Below are 14,876 nucleotides of genomic sequence, written 5' to 3'. Positions count from 1 at the left end.
GTCTTAATTGTGACCTTATGCTGTTTGGAATGTCAGTTTCACAGTTACTGAACATCTCAGTAGGAAATAAAGATCTTGAACATTCACATGATTCTTTAAGTTCTGAAAACTAGGATAATGTAATCACTTTTGTATCAGCAGTATGGTAACTGTGGTTTGTTGTGCTGAAGTGTTGGGAAATGTAGTGTTAGTGCATAAAAAGGGTACCAAAAAATTACTTGTTGACATTTTCTGAAATCTTGCAAAAATCTTTAAATCAAGTTATTAGATCCTAAATTGGTATGTAACTAAAACATTATGGTATGAAAGACAACCCATTCTACACATTGAATATCAGAATAGATATATTCACAATATACTAAGCTACTATGATACCACAGGAAGATAACTAAATTCAAAATGGAGGAAATGGTAGGCACAAAGGAATAGATACATCAGATGGTTTTTCTGAAGCTGGTGAATTTGCTGCTGATCAAAGTCAATGGATAAAAAGCTGCAACACATTCCTACCAGACACAGAAAGGCTGCAGAAACTCATATTATAGAGATCCAAACAAAAAAAGTAACAAGCACCAAAAGATAACTGGGAACACTCCAAATGAAACTGTGTGTGTGTGTGTGTGTGTGTGTGTGTGTGTGTGTGTGGAATTTGTTGATGCTCAGATGGATATGACATGGATAAATTGACAAAAAATGTTATGCCTGCCTTGCATTTCAGAGATTTTTAACTGCTAAGACTGATTGTAAGTATAATAAGTAATGTTACCTGAAAATTGTGTACTTCGTAGTCAAAAACACTAAGTAGTTACTAAGAAAATCATTGTGATTGTTTTTTTTCTTTCTTTTTAGGATACCAACTTAACATGGCACACAGAGGATCCTGATTTGACAGATTGCTTCCAGAGGACTGTTCTTGTTTGGGTACCCTGTGTTTTTCTCTGGACTTTTTCTGCTTTGGAGACCTACTACCTGTTAAGCAGCAAAACAAGGAATGTTCCATGGAACTGGCTCAATGCAACAAAACTAGTATGTAAACTGTACAAGTCAATCATGCAGTTTTGTCATGTGCATATGTGCAGCGTAATGTACAGCGTAATGTTGTTTTTTAATTTTTTCAGGTCATTACATTAATTTTGGTTGTACTGACAGTCGCAGATCTGGGGAATGCATTTCATCTGATTTCACTGAACGAGGATGTGCATCCAGTAGACATATTCGTTCCTATAATCAAAATTATGACATTTGTAAGTACAAACATAACTGTAATAGTAGTAACAATAGTAATAATTAATGTTCATGCATAGGTTTTAGCAAAGCTGTTGCTTTAATGTAGCCTTCATTGATATAGGTAGCTACTGTATTAGTTTCTGCGAAATTTCAGATGTTTTCATGGGACACTCTGAAGTATAACAAGAAGACACACGAACCACGACATGAGGAGCTAATGAGGGACAGGGGTGTAGAATGTTCAACTAAATGCTCATTCATTGTGAACTTGAGATTATTGTAGAGGATTATGTAAATGACAGGACAAACATGAGCCAAGAAAGAGCTAAAACAAAAGAACTTGTGGGTGTCTCCCAGAGAAATGTTCCAGACAGAGAAACAATGGGAAAAAGTTAACAACCATAAACACCTTTCTGTAATAATATACTGTACACTTAAGTTTTCTTAGATGATAAAATCTAAATACCTAATTTGTAATTCTTCTTACTGAGGAAAATTGCTTGAGAAAAGAAGCTTCATTCCTGCCCAAATAAATATGACAACATTATTTTATGTGTGACTATTTGTGATACAAGAACATTATTATAATTTTTTATTTCAGTTAGTGCCATTAGCACTCAGTTCTACAAATGTTGTGCAAGTCAGTTGCTGTGACAAATGAGAACAGCTTACAAATTTTTATTCTTTTCATATTTTTTTTTGCAGTGCCTAGCTGGTGCTCTCCTCTTCTACAACCGTAAAAGAGGCATGCGAACATCGGGATTGCTGTTCCTATTCTGGTTACTCCTTGCACTTTGTGGTGCAGTGCAGTACCGTGCACAGATAGCATTAACTTATGAAAACACAGTAAGTTAAAACACATCAGAAAAGTGTGTGAGTTATGAAAGTTGTTTGTTTATTGCTGAGACTCTATTACGTCGGTCATGTATTTGAATTGGCAACTGTGATATGGTAGTTTTAGGCATTTAATAATTGATTAAAGGGAGGAGTGATAAAAGCTTATACGATCATGGGTTTAGAATGTCACTTTGGAGGTGTTAATTGGACAATTACTGAAGGGGCACTACAGATGCCCTATTGTGAAATCAAACACAATTGATTTTGACCATATGTATTTTTTCTAATGACTGATGATACCTGCCAACTGGTTTTTCAGGGATCTTGCAATTACAGTTTTATCTGTGAACTAACACCATGTCTGTTCAAATGAGGAATGGCATATAGTAATAGGGGTAGTCAAAGTTCTGTTTATCACTTCAAATGGAATAATAAATTCATTAATTTTCTGCTTGCCTGAAGGTGCATACTCGCAATCCTGGTACATGATGAATGAAACCCCCATGCCACAGTGCCATAGTATGCTGTTAGAGAAATCAAAACAAAATGGTGTAGCTCATTGATAAAAGTGTAGCATCGTGCAGTAATTTTTCTGAATTCGAAGGGTAACAATGATGCAGGAGTCAGTGTTGAGTCGGTGGAGGTATCGTATAAAAATGGTTAGGCGGCACACACACTTTGTCTGGTCAAACACATCTCAGTGACAAAGAACCAAGTGGTAGACTATTCCTCTGTGAAGAATCGGTAACTGCAAGAGAAGTGGTGTGTGCCCCTGGTGCTTGAAGACTGGTGGAGCATAATCTACATTATAGTGGAAAAATTGAAAATGGGTTGTGGATCTGATTCAGTATTTGCACATCTTGAACATTATAAAATTTGCAGCTCTCTGTGTTCCACTGCTGTTCCCACCAATTCAAAAGCCCACTGAACTAAGGCCGCAGTGGAAATGTTGCAGCTGTGTCGGACCAGTCCAACTAACTTCTTTAGGCGCTAATCATTGTGGAAGAGCTGTATGTTCTGGTACAAGAGAGAGGGAGAAAGGGATTACAGGTCATTCTGCAGTTCCTGAGTGGCTAGGAACAAATGCAGAAGACAAATTTTCCAGTGATGGCAGTTAATTGTTTGAATCAGTGCCAAACACCAACCAAAAGGCACTTATAAGAGGCACTGGTTTTGGGACTTGATATAAGGATACTTGTGACAGGAGACTCGAGGAACTCAAGGGTCTGAATAACGCTCTTCTATCGCATTCAGGCTAAACTACTACACTGGAGGGTACTTCTAAATATAAAAAAAAAGCAAACGATTGAACCATTGGCACAACAGAAGTTTGTGTCAGTGTTCATGGGAGAGAGCTAATAGAGGTAGCAGTCAGTAACAGCTTTGTAAAGTGCATACACTGAGAGAGAAAACAGACCAAAAACGGAGCTTATCCAAGGCTGGCAATGAGATGAAAAGTAGTTGGTGTCCCAGTGATCTTGCTGAGAACTCTTCTGAATATGAAAATCCAGAGTTCCTAAAAGGTTGTCGCAATGCTCTATTTCTCTCTATCTGCTGTCAGCCCGCCAATCCCCCAGTACTTTAAAGCATCAGCCAACCTGATGTGGGGCTCTGCACCTCCATACTGCCTCAGGACAGTCACATTCAGATACTTTTCCTTCCCTTACTCTGTAAGTTGGTTTGTTCCTGCTTTTTACACTAACTCCAAATAGACACCCGCCTCAGGAGAGGGGACCACTGTTCCAGCAGCTTGACACTATTCCCGTCTGTTTCTAATCTTTAGGAATCTGACACTGCTGTTCTCAGGACATATCAGGCATGATCCTTACGCAGAAATTCATTATGAAAGACAACTAAGTAGCTTGGTATTCTGTGTTACTAGAAGTAAAAAAGTATAATACTTCCTGAAATGCATTTTTCTTCATTAATAGGGGTAAAATGCAGAAGGTAAAATTGTTCTTACATTACTGATAAACATTCTGAAATCTTAAAAGAATCACCGAGTTACCCTTAGACATGAAGTAAGAGTAAAAATGTAGGTAACTTTATCTGTATGTTATAGGTGATCATTAGTGATAAGAATTTTATTAACAAACATTGTCTGTTTCTTCTACGCAGAATTTTAGCTGCTGAAGTGCTGAAAAAAGCTTCAGAAATTTGTATTTATCTTCATAAAGTGTCAGTAACAATTGAAATAATTGTTAGATTAAGAAGTTGAAATATAAGAAAATGATACTACCTGTGCGTGGTTGCTGTCTTTGGCGTAAACCTGAATCCTAGGTCATACAATAACAATAATGTTTGTTTACTACAAATTACAAAACAAACAATTTAATATATTAAAGTTGAAATAAAATAACAATAATGCGAAAAAGATAGGTTGCTACTCTCCAAATAGACCAGGTGTTGAGTTGCAGACAGGCACAATGTAGTAGTCTGCTAAACATTTAATCTTTCTGACAAAAAGGTAATTATCTCAAAACAGAAAAAAAATGCACACGATCATCATTGTAGTAGTAGTAGTAATAACATAATAATAATAATAATAATAATAATAATAATAATAATAATAATAATAATAATAATAATAATAATAATAATACTAACCACACTACCACTTTGCATACACATGGCCACTGTCTCTGACCACTGGAGCCAGACTGTGACTACAATTAACGTGAGTTGTGATATGCTGGGGGTGGATGCTGGTGGAAAAGGTGACGTGGGGTGGTAGGATGGGCTGCTAGGTGCCAAGTTGGGAAGCCGTGATGATGAGCAGGGGCAGAAGGAACAGTGGTGACAGAAGAGAGAAGTAGAGATGGGGAATAGACTTGCAGGTGCATTAGTGGAATAGGAAATGAGTAGTGCTGGATTGGGAGTAGGGAAGGGGGTAGGTAGATGGAGGATTGGTGAAGGTTGAGATGCTGGGGGAGGGGTAGGGGGTACGGGAATGAAGCATACATTATAGGGAAAGTTCCCACTTGCGCATTTCAGAAAAGCTGATGTTGGTTGGAAGAATTCACATGGTGCAGGCTGTGAAGGAGTCATTGAGGTGAGGTACATTGTGTTGGGCAGCTGTTCAGCAAGTGGATGGTCCAGTTTTCTCTTGGCCATAGTTTGACAGTTGGCATTCATGTACACAGACAGCTTTTTAGTTTTCATTTCCATGAGGATAGCAGCCTAATGGTTGCAACTTAGCTTGTAGGTCACATTACTGCTTTTACACAAAGCCCTGCCTTTGATGGAGCAAGAGACAACTGTGAAAGGACTGAAGTAAGTGGGAGTGAGGACACATGTGACAGGTCTCGCATCTACATCTGTTTTGGGGAGATGAGTCATGAGGCAATGGGTTGGGAGCAGTGGTGGAGTAGGCATGGATAACGATACTGTGTAGTTCCTGTGGCCAGTGGAATACCACTATAGGAAGTGTGGGGACAAAATTTCTCATTTTGGAGCAGTATGAGAGTGAGTCTAAATCCTGGTGGAGTATGTAGTGTGTTCTCTTGGGTGGTACTGAGTCAAGAGAAGAGGGCTCCTTTGTGGCTGGACTGTGGGTATGTGAGACATGGCAGGTAATTGGCGAGACAAGGCTTAGGAGACCTGTTTTTAGACAACATTGGGAAGATAATTTGGTCTGTGAAGGCCTCAATGAAGTTCCTGGCATATTTTAAGAGGTGCTGCTCATGACTACAGATCAGGCAACACGTGGCTAGGCAGTATGGAAGGGACTTCCTGGTGTGGAATGGGTGATAGCTCTTCAAGCGGAGGTATTGTTGGTAGGTTTTATGTGGACTTAATTACTAATATAGCCATCCTTCGGTTGTAGATTGACATAGAGGAAGGTCTTGTTGGGTTTAGGAGGGCCACATGAAGTGAATGGAGAAGCTGTTGAGGTTCTGGAAGAATTTGGTTAGGATGTCCTCACCCTCGATCTGGATAATGAATATCATTGAATCTTATCCATATGAGGGGTTTATGATTTTGGTTGGCTGGGAAGGATTCTTCCAGATGACCCATCAGCAGGTTGGTATAGGATGGTACCATATGAGTGCCTATTGCTGTACCATAAATTTATTTGTGGGTGGAGACTTTGAACGAGAAGTAATCGTAAGTGATGATATAGTGGGTCGTGGTGACGACAAAGGGGGTTGTAGGTCCGGAGTCAGTCGTTTGCTGGCAAAGGTCATGTTCAATAGCAGGTTGAACATTGGGGATATTAGTGTGCGAAAGGAACATGAACTGTGGAAGGTTGGTGGAGGAAGTGGTTGGTGTCTTAGACACAGGAGGATAGGTTGTGGGTAATAGGCTGAAGGTACTGGTCCATGAGAGCAGAGATTCTTTGTGGGGCACAGTAACTGGCCACAATGTGGTGTCCTGAATGGTTGGGTTTGTGGATGTAAGGTAGCATGTAGAAGATAGGAGTGAGGGGAGTGGTGGGGGCGAGGCAAATGAGTGAGTGTCAGATAAGACGTTATGGAATGGACCAAGGGATGTGAGGGACTGACGATCCTGCTGGATTTCAGGGGTGGGGCCACTGCCACGGTTTGTAGGTGGACTTCTCAGTAGGCAGAGTCCCTCCAGCAGGTAATCTCCACAGTTCATAACAGTGGGAAAATTTTTGTTGGTAGGTAGGTAGGTAGGAAGGTAGGTAGGTAGCTAGCTAGGTAGGTTTGTAAGGTCAGGATTAATATTTACATGGTGGATAGCATTTCCTTCTGAGGCTGTAGGGTTGGGTTCCATATTTAGTGATTTTGGGACTCATTGCAAGGCAAGGTCTGAGGCTGAGAATTTCTGGAACCTCAAAACATGCCTCATCAATATTCCCAAACATAAAATCTTACCTGCTGACAAAGGCCCCACCACTGTGGCTTTTAACTGCAAGGTTTACTTGGTGGAGGGGCTCTGCCAGCTATCAGATACATTCACCTAGAAACTCTGCCACAATGACCCCATGCTTGAAATATAGTAGGATTTTTGGTTCCCCCTCAAATCCTTAGATCAGTCCCAGAACGTCTCTACTGAGTCCCTCTCATGCTACATGATTTGCTTCTTAAAGTCAATAGACCCAACCACCCAGGATGCTCCTTTGTGGCTTGTAATAGGTTACTGTGCAATGTCTGCTCTAATTGATAAACACCTTCAGTCTCTTGCACATAATCTACCCTTCGATATATGACACTATCCATTTCCTCCACCAACTCCCCACAGCACTTGCTGACCAGCTTATCACTGACAATGCCATCTCCTTCTATACTGTCCCCAATGCTCCAGACCTTACTGCTATTGAATACCTCCTATCCCTGTGCCCCACTGACCCAAATCTATGGCCTCCTACATAGCCACTATGACCGACTATATCCTCACTCATAAATACCTTTCCTTCAAAGGCATCAGCTACAAACAATTCGGTGGTGCAGTTATAGGCATCTTCCTATGCCAACCTATTCACAAGCCATCTAGAGGAATCCTTAGCAACCACCCAGAATCATAAACTACTCACCAGTTCAGATTCACTAATGACATCTCCATGATCCAGATGGAGGGTGAAGACACCGAATAAACACTCTGCCAGAATCTCAACACTTCGCCACCATCCCCATTTGCTTCACCTGGTCATCCTCAGCCCACAAATCACCTTTCTCAATGGTGACCTCCAACTCGAGGATGGCTACGTCCACATCAAACCTACCCCCCCCCCCCCCCCCCCCCAGGGGGTCCACAACTCTTTTGTGGACACGTGCGTAGCGAGCACGGGACCCCGAGCTAATGTGACCCTCCTTCTTTGCCGGGCTGCATACCTTCCCTTTCCGCATCCTTCCCCGTCCCCCATCTTCGCGCCCCCCCCCCCCCCCCACCTCTTGCTCTTTCCTTCCCTTTCTCCCCCTCTGGGAGTACGGTTTGTGCCTACGTCCGGAGACGGACGCTCGAAACTGTTCCAAATTCCTTGCTTTCTACACTTGCAAGTCTTCGTCCTTCCTCTGTCCTTCTCTTTTCCTTCCCTCTTCCCTTTGCCCTTTTCTCCGCTGCGGCGTTTGAGACCCATCTTCTTTCCTTTCCCTTTCTCTTTTTTCCTCCCTGTGCGTGTCTGAAGGCCGACCCACGCACTTCCATGCGTAGCCGGTGACGGGGTAACGCGTAATTCCCCGCCCCGGGTAGACAGGTAGGACACATACGTACCCCCTGGTAATGGCCAGGCCCAGGGAGGGGTGATTACCCAAGCTGATACCTTCCGAAAGTGCCGATTGGTCCCTCCATCCGTTTGTTGGGAGGTGTGACCTGAGATGTGAACAATCACCTAAGGCGGGAGTGCCCTCAGTGAGGGCCCCCACAAGGGAGGAGCGCGGCATCGGAGACACCGGTAATCATGGGGGATTCTTCCGCAATGGTTTCCTCACCTTCCACTATGTCTGCTCACAAACGTAAGTTCACTGAGTCTCAGCCACAGACAGTTCTTCCATCATTGCCACAGTTCCTTGTTGTTTCTCAGTCTGACGAAGGTCACGACTTCTCCACGGTCAACCCTTTCATTATTCAGAAAGGTGTCGACGCAATTGCAGGTCCTGTAAAGTCTTGTTCCAGATTATGGAATGGCACCCTGTTAGAAACAAACAGTGCCCTCCAGGCACAAAAATTGCTGCGTACTTCTCCGCTCCACACCTTCCCTGTCCGGGTGGAACCGCACTGTACCTTAAATTCCTCGCGTGGAGTCGTTTATACACGCTCCCTCGATGGATTGTCTGACGAAGAAATTCAACACTACCTGTCTGACCAGGGCGTAACGGCTGTTCATAGAGTTACGAAAAGGGTTGACACGAACATAATTCCAACCCGCACTGTCTTCTTGACATTTGACAAAGTTCAACTCCCATCGAAAATCAAAGCAGGCTATGAGATAATTTCCGTTCGCCCTTACGTCCCAAACCCTACGCGTTGCTATCGATGTCAGTGGTTCAATCACACCAGCCAGTCCTGTTCCAATCCGGCCAAATGTGTTACGTGTGCCAAGGATGCCCATGAGGGTGCTTGTCCACCTCCGTCCCCTCGCTGCATCAACTGTATGGGTGTCCACGCTGCTTCCTCTCGAGATTGCCCTGTTTTTAAGGACAAAAAGCTCATCCAGGAAATCAGAGTCAAGGAAAAGGTGTCGACCTTTGCTGCTCGAAAATTATTCGCCAGTCGACAGCCCACCGTGCCTCAGACAGGCAAATACAGCACTGTCCTTGCTTCTCCTCGGCCAACAAAGGAGGCGGCCACGCAGACTTGCGACCTCACCTTTAGTGCCACTGTCGTCAGATCGGCCAGCGCAAAGATCGCCCGTTCAACCTCACCATTTTCGCCTGCCCACACTATGGCTCACCCTTCGTTGGGTTCTGCTAAATCTCGAGCCCAAAAATCAGACACAAAGTCTTCGAAAAAAGAGCATACTCGTGAAGAGTTTTTACGTACCGCAACTTCACAACCATCAGTTCCTCCTTCATCTAAACATCATACTTCCAAGAAGGCTACGAAGAAACCCAGTTCCTCTCCTTCTCCGCCAAGGCGTGTCCCATCTACAGCGCCACCTGGTGGAAATCGCCCTCGGCTGTCTTCTGTGTCACCGAGGCGCACTGCTGGTGGCCGGTCAACCGGCCGATCGCTGGTGGCAGGAGCTGCTCCTGACCAACCTGTGGATCAGGATCTTCTGCCTTCGGCTGAATGCCATTCCATGCTGTCGGTCGCAAGCTCTGAGCAGTCGTTGAGTTGACAGCACCCTTGGTCACAATCCTCCATTTTCTGTTCACCCTATGTCCATTATCCACTGGAATATCCGCGGCATTCAAGCCAATCGGGATGAATTGTCGATCCTCTTACGATCCTACTCGCCGGTCATCTTCTGTCTTCAGGAAACAAAGCTGCGTCCCCATGACTGCTTTGTTCTCCCTCATTTTCAGTCCGTCCGATATGACCTCCCCTCTGTTGAAGGCACTCCAGCCGATGGAGGACTCATGATTCTTCTCCATGATACTGTCCATTATCACCCAATCCCCTTAAACAGTTCCTTCCAAGCTGTCGCCGTCCGTCTTTCCCTTTCTGGATACATGTTCTCTCTTTGTACTGTATACATTCAATTGTCCACACCAACGGTACGAGCTGATCTCCTTCATCTTCTTGGTCAGCTTCCACCCCCATATTTGCTGGTTGGGGACTTCAATGCCCACCACCCGCTTTGGGGATCTCCACATCCTTGTCCACGTAGCTCCCTATTGCTAGACGTCTTCCACCAAGCAGATCTAGTTTGCCTCAACACTGGGGTCCCCACAGTTTTGTCTGCCTCCACGACAAATTTATCTCATTTGGACCTTGCGATCGGTACTGTTCCACTAGCTCGGCGCTTCGAATGGTTCGCACTTGTTGATACACACTCGAGTGACCACTTTCCATGTGTCCTTAGACTGCAGCCTCGACTGCCATATATGTGCCCGCGACGCTGGAAGTTTGCCCAAGCCGATTGGACACTTTTTTCGTCTCTAGCGACATTCGATGACCGTCGCTTTCCCAGCGTCGATGATGAGATCACACATATTACCGACGTTATTCTTACAGCTGCGGAACATTCAATACCACGCACCTCCGAATTGCCCCGGCGCCCCCCAGTTCCTTGGTGGAACGAGGCATGCCGTGATGCAATACGTGAGCGGCGACGTGCTCTTCGCATTTTCCGTCACCATCCTACGTTGGCCAACTGTATCCGCTATAAGCAGCTCCGTGCGCGATGCCGTCGCGTCATCCACAATAGCAAGAAGGCAAGCTGGAAATTCTTTATTAGCTCATTTAACACCTTCACTCCCTCCTCGGAAGTTTGGAGTCGGCTTCGACGGTTCTCAGGCGAGCCTAGTTTCTCCCCGGTCTCTGGGCTCAGTGTTGCGCTTGAGACCTTAGTGGACCCCGTCACAATTTCTAACTCATTGGGTCAGCACTTTGCTGAGATTTTGAGCTCTTCAAATTACCCGCCAGCGTTTCTCCCGAAGAAACGTGCAGCGGAAGTGCGACCTCTTGCTTTCTCCTCTCAAAATCACGAAAGCTACAATACTGTTTTCTCCATGCGGGAACTCCAACATGCCCTCTCTTCTTCTCGCTCCTCCGCCCCAGGACCGGATGGTATCCATGTCCAAATGTTGCTGCATTTATCAACCCATAGCCTGCGTTACCTCCTTCGCCTTTATAATCGAATTTGGACCGACAGCACTTTTCCCAGACGATGGCGGGAAGCTATCGTCGTTCCCGTTCCGAAACCTGGAAAGGATAAACATCTCCCCTCTAGCTATCGCCCCATTTCTCTCACGAGTAGTGTCTGTAAGATTTTGGAGTGTATGGTGAATTACCATTTAGCTTGGTGGCTGGAATCCCGCAGTCTTTTAACACCTGCCCAATGCGGATTCCGAAAGCATCGTTCGGCAGTTGACCATCTTGTTGCTCTCTCCACTTATATCATGAACAATTTTCTCCGGAAACGCCAAACGGTAGCAATATTCTTTGGTCTGGAGAGGGCATACGATACCTGTTGGAGGACAGGCATCCTCAGCACACTGTTCTCTTGGGGCTTTCGAGGTCGGCTGCCCCTTTTTCTTCGTGAATTTATGGCAGAGCGCATATTTAGAGTGCGGGTGAACACTACTCTCTCCCATACTTTCTCCCAAGAAAACGGGGTACCCCAGGGCTCCGTGCTGAGTGTTGTACTGTTTGCCATAGCTATAAATCCAATTATGGATTGTCTCATTCCTGATGTCTCGGGCTCCCTCTTTGTGGACGATTTTGCGATCTTCTGCAGCTCTCAACGGACCAGCCTTATTGAATGACGTCTTCAAGGATGTCTCGATCACCTCCACACTTGGAGCATCAAAACCGGCTTCCGTTTCTCTCCCAGTAAGACCGTTTGTGTTAATTTTTGGCGACGTAAGGAGTATCTTCCGCCCTCCTTACATCTAGGTCCTGTCAACCTTCCGTTTTCAGGCGTCGCTAAATTCTTGGGTCTTATGTTTGACAGAAAACTGTGCTGGTCCTCCCACGTTTCCTATCTTTCGGATCGCTGTCTGCGATCGCTTAACACCCTCCGTGTCCTGAATGGTACCTCCTGGGGAGCAGACCGAGTGGTCCTTCTCCGCCTCTATCGCGCCTTAGTGCGCTCGAAATTGGACTATAGGAGCATGGTTTACTCCTCTGCTCGGCCGTCTATTCTTCGGCGTCTCGACTCTATCCACCACCGTGGATTACGTTTAGTGTCTGGAGCTTTTTACACCAGCCCTGTGGAAAGCCTTTATGCTGAGACTGCTGAACCTCCGCTGTCCAATCGGCGGGCAGTCCTTCTGAGTCGTTATGCTAGCCATCTGTCTTCCATGCCTGCTAATCCAGCCCATGACCTTTTTTTCGACGCCTCCTTTGATGTAGGGTATGCATGCCGCTCCTCCTTCCTACTACCCCCGGGAGTCCGCTTCCGTCAACTGCTCCATTCTCTTTCCTTCCGCTTTCCAAAAACCTTCTTGACAACTTGGGGTACAGCACCGCCTTGGCTCCATCCCCGGATCTGCTTGCTCCGTGACCTTTGTCGATTTCCCAAGGATGGTACCCCTACACTTGTTTATTGTCGGGCATTTGCTGCTCTATGTGCACAAATGACGGACGCCACATTTATTTACACCGACGGCTCGAAAACATCGTTAGGTGTAGGGAGTGCCTATATTGTTGGCGACACCCCAAATCAATTTCAGCTTCCCGACCAGTGTTCGGTGTATACTGCGGAGCTTTACGCTGTTCTCCAGGCTGTCCACTACATCCGCCGCCATCAGCAGATACAGTACGTTATCTGCTCAGATTCTCTCAGCTCTCTCCTCAGTCTCCAAGCTCTTTATCCTGTGCACCCTCTGGTCCACCGGATTCAGGACTGTCTGCGCTTGCTCCACCTGGGGGGTGTCTCGGTGGCGTTCCTCTGGCTCCCGGGACACGTTGGTATATGTGGAAATGAGGCGGCCGATATTGCAGCCAAGGATGCAGTCTCTCTTCCTCGGCCAGCTATTCCATCGATTCCTTTCTGCAATCTACGGAGCGTTTTATGTCGTCGTGTTGTTCATTTATGGCACGCGCATTGGTCAACACTTCCCCATAATAAATTGTGGGAAGTGAAAGCTCTTCCTTGCGCTTGGACCTCTTCCTCCCGAACGTGTCATCGGGAGGAGGTAATTTTAACTACACTCCGGATAGGGCACTGTCTTTTTAGCCATCGACATCTTTTAACCGGGGATCCTCCCCCACTCTGTCCCCACTGCTCTCAGCTGTGGACGGTAAGACACCTTTTAATTGAATGCCCTTATTTTAATCCATTACGCGCCCGTCTACAGCTATCGCCTGATCTATCGTCAATTTTAGCAGATAACACGCGCTCAGCCGACCGCGTTCTCCAGTTTATTAGTGCCAGTGAAATGACGTCAGTCATTGAAGCTTTTTTTTGGGGACAACCAACCGCTTTCTGTAGTGGATTTTTAAGCCTTCCTTCTGCTTTTAGTTTCTCCAATTTTATGACTTTGTTCCCATTGCTGCTGGTTTTCAATTTCAGTTTTTTACTGTTTCCTAAGTCACGGGCTGGGTGCTAATGACCATAGCAGTTTTGCGCCCTAAAACCAAAACAAACAAAAAAAAAAAAAAACCTACCACCAATACCTCCACTTCAATGCTTCCACCTGTTACATACCTAGAAGTTCCTTCCAGAGAGCCACCCAAGATCATTGCATCTGTAGTGATGAGCAGTTGCTCTCCAAATATGCTAAGGGTCTCACTGAGGCCTTCACAGACTGAAATTACCCTCCCAACCTTGTACAGAAACACATATACCATGCCTTGTCTCTTCAGTCACCCTCCGTGACACCCACAGCCTGGCAACAAAAGAGCACTCTTCTTGAATGGAGAAACTAAATCAGATTCTCTGACAGGGTTCAGATCCTCTTTGTGCCCAGAAATATGGATCATCCTCCCTGCCACTACTACAGTGTTATTCTGCCACCCACATAAGCTATGCGTTATCCTTGTCCCTCCCTACCCCACCACTGCTCCACAATAGATAAAGGTGCAAGATTTACTTTATACACTGTTCCACTATCACTTGGTGCAATGCTGCCACAAGCATTTCCAACCCCATCAAAGGCAGGAATACCTGTGAAAGCAGCCATGTGATCTGCAGAATAAGCAGCCATTGTGCTGCTTCCTATGTGGGGCCTGACAACTAACAAGCTATCGGTCTGCATGTCTCTTGTTATTCACCTTCCCTGCTGCCACTCCAGAACTACACATACCTTCTATCCCACCAACACTCCTACTAGTCTCGTCCCCTTCTCTACTTATCTCGTCTGCCATCCTCATTGCCGAGAACAGCCTCCTGACTTCGCACCTAGAAACCAATCCTGTCGTCTCGACGTATCTTCATACTCCCACTGGCAGCACAGTATCTTCCCCACATCTGCTTTGCAATCCCTACTTGTACCCACTCCGTGCCGCCTCCTTACCCCCACAACATACTCCAGCAGACTGCTGCTCATGTCAGATGCTGGGTCTCTCTCTCTCTCTCTCTCTCTCTCTCTCTCTCTCTCTCTGTGGTTGTGTGTGTGTGTGTGTGTGTGTGTGTGTGTGTGTAATTGCTTTGTATGTCCCTGCCTATGACTCAGTACCTCTTCTATGCTGCAGGAAGCAATCTATCCATTTCTTGTTGTTGTAAAAATGAAATAAATTTTTTTTTACTGTCTTTATTATTGAATATAAAAGGAGATAATATGATTTGTGGCAAATTC

At 45.3% G+C, this 14,876-nt stretch overlaps 1 protein-coding gene across 1 annotated transcript in view; it reads left to right on the top strand.

Moving 5' to 3' along the window:
- LOC124802918 (multidrug resistance-associated protein 1-like) overlaps positions 1-14,876 on the top strand; it is a 370,137-nt gene that overhangs the window by 202,996 nt on the left and 152,265 nt on the right. The window contains 3 exon segments of the mRNA XM_047263989.1: positions 850-1,026; positions 1,119-1,244; positions 1,933-2,073. Of these exon segments, the coding sequence (XP_047119945.1) occupies positions 850-1,026; positions 1,119-1,244; positions 1,933-2,073 (444 nt within the window).

The sequence above is a fragment of the Schistocerca piceifrons genome, chromosome 6, assembly GCF_021461385.2.
Source record: "Schistocerca piceifrons isolate TAMUIC-IGC-003096 chromosome 6, iqSchPice1.1, whole genome shotgun sequence".
NCBI lineage: Eukaryota > Metazoa > Arthropoda > Insecta > Orthoptera > Acrididae > Schistocerca > Schistocerca piceifrons.
The sequence above is the reverse complement of the archived record's forward strand: the minus strand, read 5'-3'. Positions and strand labels throughout refer to the sequence as shown.